This window comes from Neomonachus schauinslandi, chromosome 16 (assembly GCF_002201575.2).
Source record: "Neomonachus schauinslandi chromosome 16, ASM220157v2, whole genome shotgun sequence".
Lineage (NCBI taxonomy): Eukaryota > Metazoa > Chordata > Mammalia > Carnivora > Phocidae > Neomonachus > Neomonachus schauinslandi.
The window spans coordinates 1,335,777-1,343,850 of NC_058418.1; the positions used below are offsets into that span (position 1 = coordinate 1,335,777).

An 8,074-nucleotide genomic window follows, 5' to 3' on the forward strand; every position below is an offset into this window, starting at 1 on the left:
GCTGTGTCTCTCTCTGTCAAATAAATAAATAACATCTTTTTTAAAAAAAATTTTTACTGTGTATAGAAATTTAATTCGTGGCTATTTCTTCTGCATTTTTACTGTGTATAGAAATTTAATTCGTGGCTATTTCTTCTGCATAGAGACTGTTCTTATTGCCCTTCTGACTCCCAAATGACATTTGGTAAATCCCCTTTCTCTCAGACATTTGTAACATACCTATAAGGAATTGACTACATCTCTGTATACAGAGTAAGAAATATTATATTGTAAAAAAGTGTTACACGTGTTCTACACAATCACTGATTATAAAGGCAGAAGGAATGATTTCTGAGGTAACCAGAGACACAAACATCCTCCACCTGCTTTAGCGGTGCTTAACATCCCTTTCCATGTTCCACATCATCGGGTGTCTGGAGTGTTTTCTCTCTTGTTCCTGATCCTCAATGCTGAGGCTCACAAAACTAACTCTAGAGCTGCAGGCTACAAGAGTTTATTTGAGAGACGCCTGGGTGGCTCAGTCGGTTAAGCGTCTGCCTTCAGCTCAGGTCATGATCCCAGAGTTCTGGGATCGAAGAGTCCCACATCGGGCTCCTTGCTCGGTGGGGAGCCTGCTTCTCCCTCTGCCTGCTGCTTCCCCTGCTGTGCTTTCTCTCTCTCTCTGACAAATAAATAAATTTTTTAAAGAAAGAGTTTATTTGATAACAATATTTATTAGCTTCCAGCTATAAAAATCTGAGTGAAATTAGCATATGGTGTGTTCATTGAATTTTTTGGTGAGCATTCTCTGCCTAAAGAGTCCTGAAATAATATCTCTAAACATTTCTGTAATGTGTTACACATCATTTTTTTTTTTAATTTGGGTTTTTGGGGAAACACTTTTTCTTTTTTTTTTTTAGGGATTTTATTTATTTATTTGTCAGAAAGAGAGAGAGCATGAGCACAAGCAAGGAAGAAGCAGGATCCCCATTGAGCAAAGAGCCCGATGCGGGACTCGATCCCAGGACTCTGGGATCATGACCCCCCCCCCCAGCGGAAAGCAGGCGCTTAACCGACTGAGCCACCCGGGCGTCGCACGTGTTACACATTATAGTCACCGGAAATATGGGACCGGCTCCTTTAAGGGAAAGCGAAGCTCCGCCTAGTACTCAAGGACACGCAATTTCTAGGCGCCGCCAGCTACGTGGTTGGCCTCAGTTCCGGAGGCGGCGCAGACGCCCCTCTCCAGCGTGGTTGCTTAGGAAACTACACTACCCAGGATTCTCCGCGGTACTGGGCCAATGCAGGCCCGAGAGAGAGGCGTTTTCGTTGGTGCCGGAGACCTCAGGGTGGGACTTCCGTTCCCTGCTTGAGCGGACATTTTGTTTGTTTTTGGATTAACCCACCAGGTCTGTTTCCAGATCGCAGGGTCAGGCGTGCGTGACTCGAGAGAGCGAACGCGAGAGGAGGCGTTGTCTCCTCTGAGCAGAGGCGGGCCTGAGGATCGGGTCCTCGCGCCTGTCGACTATTAATGACCCCCTCGCCTCCGCGCGCCTTCCCCGGTCCACAGGTTCCGGTGGCGGCGGCCGCACCGACGGACCCGGCGCAGGTGGGTGCTGCGCCCTCGGGTCCACCCGCGATCTCCGTTTCTGAACCCAGAGCCTCGAAGGAGAACAGCCTCGGGTCCCTGCAGCTCAGGCCCCTGTGTCCAGACAGCAGGGGCGCCCCGGTTGTGCCGCATTTCTGATCGCCGGTGCGGTGGGGTGTGGAAGGACGTCGCGGACAGAGGGGCCAGCGTGGGCAGAGGCCTGGGAGGCGACACAGACGGAGTATTCGGGACACCTGGGGCCGTTGGCGCGTGACAGGATGGGAGTGTGAGGGGGAGTTACACGTGCAGTGTCCGCCTGAGCAGTTCTTCCGTCACTGTGAGCGTGCGGGGAGCTGTGGAAGGTTCTGAACAGGGGAAGGACGCGATCCGAAGGCTTGGAGGCATTTCATAGACTGCTTGTGGGACGAACAAACGAGGTTAGGAGGTTAGGAGATGCTGAGGCCTAGTCCGAGGTAACACAGCTGTCAGGTGGCTTAGAGACCTAGGCACGGAGGGTAGGGCTAGGGGTTAATCAGCCCTGGGTCTTCGTGGCAGGGTAGACCTAGGGGATAGGCCTGAGCTCCTTCGTGGTCGCTTGTCTCTCACAGTCTCCCTCTCCCCACAGGTTCCGATGAACTCAGAAGTAACTATGGACCCTATACAGGTGAGGGAAGGGGGTCTGTGCTCGCATCCATCCCCCCCCCCCCACACGGTCTCCAGGATTGTGGTATCGTACAACACTCTTCTTACACTCGCCCAGCTCTTGAGTTTGAGGACCCTGGAGAAATCCTCAGCCCAGGATTCTGAGTCCAGGCCAGGGGTTATATAGAAGGGTTCCCATTTGGGGGTAACTGTTGGAATAAGATGTGGGTAGCGGTTCCAGGTACAGGAACTAACACCTGCATATACTTGGAGGAGAGACTGAGATGGAAGTTTTCAAGAAACAACAGGCCTTCCTCATGTGTGGTAGGAATCAGGGGCAGGTGGCAGGAGTCAGGTCTGGAATGGCCAGCTGACAAGCTAGGCCTCTGTTTTGAGGGTTGTGTAGCCATGGGCGTATGGAGCCGAGGAGGGAGGAGGTGATCTAATCCAGGTTTTAACAGCCCCCTCTGGATGCCAAGTGGGGAACAGACTGTGTGTGGTGAGGGTAAAGGGAGCTATGGTATACATAAGGAGACGAGGGAGGAGGCCACTTCAACATTCCAGGTGAGTGGTAAGGGATGGGCCAGAGGGGAGCTTGTCAGTGGGGGAAGTGTTGGACCAGATTTTCTTTTTGATGTGAGAAAGAGAGAACCCCAAGGTTTTAGCCCTTATCAGCCGAAAGGGTAGAAGCTCCATCAGCTGAGATGGGCGAGTCAGTGGTAGACATAACTCAGAGTGGGTATTAGGGTTTTAAATTTGTTGCCCATGTGAAGAGTTTAAGATGTTCCAGAGAACACTGAGTGGAGGTGTCAAGTGAGCTGATGGACACAGGACTGGACTTCTGTGGAAGGGTTCATGATGGAGACATCCAAAAAGTAGAAGATGGCGTGTAGGCAGGTTTAGGAGGGAGAATGTACAGTGCAGTGCAGTTAGTGAGGCAGGGAGGTGATGGTGGAGGCTAGTGACTGGGTGAGGGGCCAGAGTTGTGAGACGGAGTATGATCCAAAAGAATAATGTGCACACGCAAAGTAGTGTGAACTGATGGCTCATGGGTCCTGGTATTGGGGGCTTAAAGAAGAAAGGTGAGCCCAACTTTGGTTGTCTGGTAGCATGATCTTAGCAACCCCAGGAGAACTGGCTGTCAGGAGGTGGTGGGGGGCAGTGCATCCCTGCAGGCCAGGCCCAGAGGTTAGATGGTGCGCCTCTGATCACCTGCCCTTTGTTGCTGTGGGTGGACACAGTAATCAAAGGGAGATTAGGAGAGTGCAGACACCATTGGTACCCAGTCCCTGTATTTCCTCTGAGTTGAGGAATTAGGTAGGAAGAAATGCAGGAGGGAGACTGGGGGGCCTGGATGGGTGTCCTTGGGAGAGAGGCTGCTCACGGACTCGGCTCTCCCCATTGTGGCAGGGACAAGTGAACTTTGAGGATGTGGCCGTGTACTTCTCCCAGGAGGAGTGGGGGCTCCTTGATGAGGCTCAGAGGCTCCTGTACCGCGATGTGATGCTGGAGAACTTGGCACTTATGGCCTCGCTGGGTAAGATCATCATACGCACCCCAGTGCCCTGTGCTGGTCTCTGTTTCTCCCCTACTTCCCAAGGGCAGTCCAGTCCTTCCTATATCAGAGCTTGTCTTCTCCCTGACTGGGTGCCTCTGTCCAGATCCGTGCACCCCTGTGCCCCAGTTTCTGACCCCTTCCTCTAGCTGATGTTTCCAGTGGCCTGCCTGGGTCAGGAATTGCAGGGACCAGAGTGGTCACCACTTGCTGAGATCGCTGAGCTATTCATGCAAGACTCTACTTTGAGGTTATTTTTATAATACTTAGTTTTCTTCTCTGAGTGGTGGGTTACCCAGACCAGTGCTGGCCATTTACCTGTCTTGTCTTCTTCTTAGGATATGAATCTTCCATGTCCCATGGGGTTGCCTCACTGGAGCTGGGCAGCAAGCCCTGGGGATCTGACTGGGCAGATGTTACTCCAGGCGGGACCAGAGAGGCTCAGGGTGGGTGTGGCCCTGGGGAATGGGAGTGGGGAAGGATGTGATGTCGGGGCTGGGTTCCGGTCATTCCCTAACCTCTCTCCCCACACTTTACTTCCCCATGTACACACTTGTCTTATGCTCTGACCTTTGGCCTCTGGCTGTTCCCCGCCTCTGCTTCCATGTCTCACCTGTTCCTCTCCACTGCTCCCTCTGCAGTGCTCCCCAACATTGGCCTATACTTAGTGTGTTATGAGATGTGCACATACCCCAAGAAGTCCTTAAATACAAGCAGTTCAGTGGTAGCTATTCAGTAGACACAGCTGCACAGCTCTCACCTGTACCCAGGTGAAATGCTCTTCCTGGGCTGTACCCCACATTTGTGTCCTTTCCTAATCAAATCCTCTTCCATTCCTTTTTTTTTTTTTTTTTTTTTTGACTTTTCCATTCTGTGATCTTTAGATGCCAACTACTGCATAGCAGCCCTTTACTCACTTGAGCTTGGACCTCTTGTTCTGACAGCAGTCCTGTGACCTTGATCTTACTTCTGTTAGACACATTTATAATGAGGCTACCCCTTCCATCAGTGTGAATTTGCACTTGTCCTCTGCATTTGTCTGCTTTCAGGTCGTTGGCATGGAATGGAGGATGAGGAGATAGCTTTTGAGCAGAACATTTCTGTGGGAGTGTCACAGGTCAGGACTCCCAAGGCAGGTCCTTCTACCCAGAAGGCCCACCCCTGTGAGACTTGTGGCCTGGTCTTGAAAGACATTTTGCACATGGCTGAGCACCAGGGAACACACCCTGGGCAGAAATCATACATGTGTGGGGCATGTGGGAAACAATTCCGCTTCAGAGCAAACCTTTACTACCAGAAGCAGCACAGTGGAGAGGAACCCTTCAGAGGGGACAAGAGCAGCACCTTGCTTGTGAACAGCTGCCCTGTGGAACCACTGGAGATGCCTTTTACGACAGGGAAGGGTTATAAGGACTTCCCAGCTAGCTCAAGCATTTTCCAGCACCATGCCCCTCAGAGTAAGTGGAAGCCTAACAGTAACACCAAATGTGTGGATGCTTTTCACAGCGGACAAAGGCATTACGAGTGCAGTGAATGTGGGAAAGCCTTCAGCCGGAAAGACTCACTTGTCCAGCACCAGAGAGTCCACACTGGAGAAAGGCCTTATGAGTGCAGCGAGTGTGGGAAAACCTTCAGCCGCAAACCCATACTTGCTCAGCACCAGAGAATCCACACTGGAGAAATGCCATATGAGTGTGGCATATGTGGGAAAGTTTTCAATCATAGCTCCAACCTTATCGTACACCAGAGAGTCCACACGGGAGCAAGGCCTTACAAGTGCAGTGAATGTGGGAAAGCCTACAGCCACAAATCCACACTTGTTCAGCATGAGAGTATCCACACTGGAGAAAGGCCTTATGAGTGCAGTGAGTGTGGGAAATACTTTGGTCACAAATACAGACTCATTAAACACTGGAGTGTTCATACCGGAGCAAGGCCCTACGAGTGCATTGCATGTGGGAAGTTCTTTAGCCAGAGCTCTGACCTTATTGCACACCAGAGAGTTCACAATGGTGAAAAGCCCTATGTGTGCAGTGACTGTGGAAAAGCCTTTAGCCACAAACATGTACTTGTTCAGCACCATAGAATTCACACTGGAGAAAGGCCATATAAGTGCAGTGAGTGTGGGAAAGCCTTCAGGCAAAGAGCTTCCCTCATACGACATTGGAAAGTTCACACTGGAGAAAGGCCTTAGGATGGCAGGGAATACACCATTTCCTTGTTCAACATAGTGACTGACAGCAGAGGGAAGCTCTGAGATTAGCCTTCGTGAGTAGCCATCAGCTGGAAGTTGAACCTCATACGTTTCAGCATCCACCCCCGGGAGATTATTCTGAGTGTCACCTATGTGGGAAGCTTTCTGGTGCTGTGTTGCACTTTGTAACCTGTCCTGGAGCCTTGCCAGAATTCTGTCACTGCCCATATCTCTAAAAAAACGAACAAAAACCAGCCATGTATGGAATGGCACCTTGTGCATAAGTCATCCCAACATGTTCTAATAGGCAGACCTCTGCTCCTCCCTTCCCTAGAGGGATCATCAGTACCTGGAGCCCATTAAAAATCCTCACTCCTTCATGCTTTCTCCTCCACCAGCTGGTATAAGCATGGACATGACCTAGTTTTGGTCAGAAGGTTGGAAGCTTTGTTCTGCTGGCTGCTTGCAGAGGTTTCCATTTTTCATGAACTTTGTTGGTCTCGTTTTGCACTCATGATGGATTTGTCCAGCCTCCAAGTCACCTACCTTAGGAATTGCCCATCTCATGGTGTTTGTTTTGGCAACAAATGCCTGAGTTTTTATAAACTATAATTTTGGGGATCCTGTTCACTCTGTGGGTTGTATTGAGAACAGAATTGGGTTCTGCCAGCGTGAGGGGAGGAACAGCTTTTGTGAGAGCTCCAAATGTTATGTCCCAGTGGTGTTAGCAGAATGGCAAGCAAAGAACAGCTCTCATTTTAGCCTAACTTGCATTACTGCTCAAGACCTCCTATGAAAGAATACTGATCTTGGTGGGCCTAATCTTTTGGCCTGTATGCCAAGATTATTTGTGTGATCAAGGTCACCCTGAGCAGTGGGCAGTTGTGACAGCCTCTAGTGTATCTAGGAGCAGTATGAATTGGTTCCCTTGTTCCAGAAGGATGTTTCATAGTCCCGTAGTCTCTCTCTCTCTTTTTTTTTTTTTAAGATTTATTTATTTGACAGAGATACAGCAAGAGAGGGAACACAAGCAGGGGGAGTGGGAGAGAGAAGCAGGCTTCCCGTGAAGCAGGGAGCCCGCGTCCCATAGTCTCTTGATGAGAACTTGACGCCTGGGACCTGCCAATGCCCCTGAAATCTATTATTTAGTAGGCGGATGTCACTGTCCCCTAAAAAGACTGGGTAGGAATCGTAATTGGCACAGAGATACTGATTAATTGGGAGTTGGGAGCAAACTATAGGGAATGTGACTCTTATAAAGGTATATCCACATGTCCATCACTGTGGCTTTGATATAGGGTTTATAGAAATTCTCAGGATTCCCATATTTATGTCTTTCTTATGGCTACGGTCACTGTCAGAGCAATCAATCAAAGCCTTTTCTGCAATAAACACATTTATAGTATACAGTGTGATAAGTTTTGGTACATGTTTGCACCTGTGAAGCCAAGTTTCCTGATTTGCCCTACAATCCCTCTGCCCCTTACCCATTCCCAGGCAACCATTCATCTTGCTTTCTGTCTTTATAAATTTCTTTGCATTTCCCAAAATTTTATATCTATGGAAAAACTTACGTACACAGGTAACACTTTAATATGTACTCTTATGTATCTGGCTTTAACTCTGCATAACTACCTTGTGATTTGTCAGTGTTATGTGCATCAGTAGCTCATTCCTTTGCATTCATACTTTTGCTGAAAGTATTCCATTTTAGAGAAAGAATTCCAAATCAAGTGATCCAGTAGAGAGCTCACACAAAAATGAAGCCACAGTATCTGTTAAAACCTTTTCCCGGGGGGCACCTGGGTGGCTCAGTCGTTAAGCGTCTGTCTTCAGCTCAGGTCATGATCCCAGGGTCCTGGAATCGAGCCCCGCATCGGGCTCCCTGCTCCGCGAGAAGCCTGCTTCTCCCTCTCCCATTCCCCCTGCTTGTATTCCCTCTCTCACTGTGTCTCTCTCTGTCAAATAAATAAATAAAATCTTAAAAAAAAAAAAAAAAAAAACCTTTTCCCGGAAATGATGTGTTAACATTCCTGACTTTTTCTGTGGGTAACACAGACTAATCCTGGTATAAAGTGGAAGGGGGCTTCACAACAGGGACAATACAAGAAGGTAG

The 8,074-nt window shown here is 49.2% G+C and overlaps 1 protein-coding gene across 1 annotated transcript; it reads left to right on the forward strand.

Moving 5' to 3' along the window:
- The first annotated feature begins 1,381 nt into the window (after positions 1 to 1,381).
- ZNF772 (zinc finger protein 772) lies at positions 1,382 to 6,178 on the forward strand. The gene is made up of 4 exons (XM_044911297.1): positions 1,382 to 1,588; positions 2,193 to 2,231; positions 3,620 to 3,746; positions 4,814 to 6,178. Exons 1-4 carry the CDS (start codon positions 1,511 to 1,513, stop codon positions 5,956 to 5,958), a joined length of 1,389 nt encoding a protein of 462 aa, XP_044767232.1. The 5' UTR covers positions 1,382 to 1,510; the 3' UTR covers positions 5,959 to 6,178.
- Positions 6,179 to 8,074: the final 1,896 nt, after the last annotated feature.

Excerpts from the sequence above, each read along its gene's own strand:
- ZNF772 (XM_044911297.1), top strand. The coding sequence starts at position 1,511 with ATGACCCCCTCGCCTCCGCGCGCCTTCCCCGGTCCACAGGTTCCGGTG. Across the intron at positions 1,589-2,192 it reads CACCGACGGACCCGGCGCAG|GTTCCGATGAACTCAGAAGT; the intron begins GTGGGTGCTGCG and ends CTCTCCCCACAG. Across the intron at positions 3,747-4,813 it reads GGCACTTATGGCCTCGCTGG|GTCGTTGGCATGGAATGGAG; the intron begins GTAAGATCATCA and ends GTCTGCTTTCAG.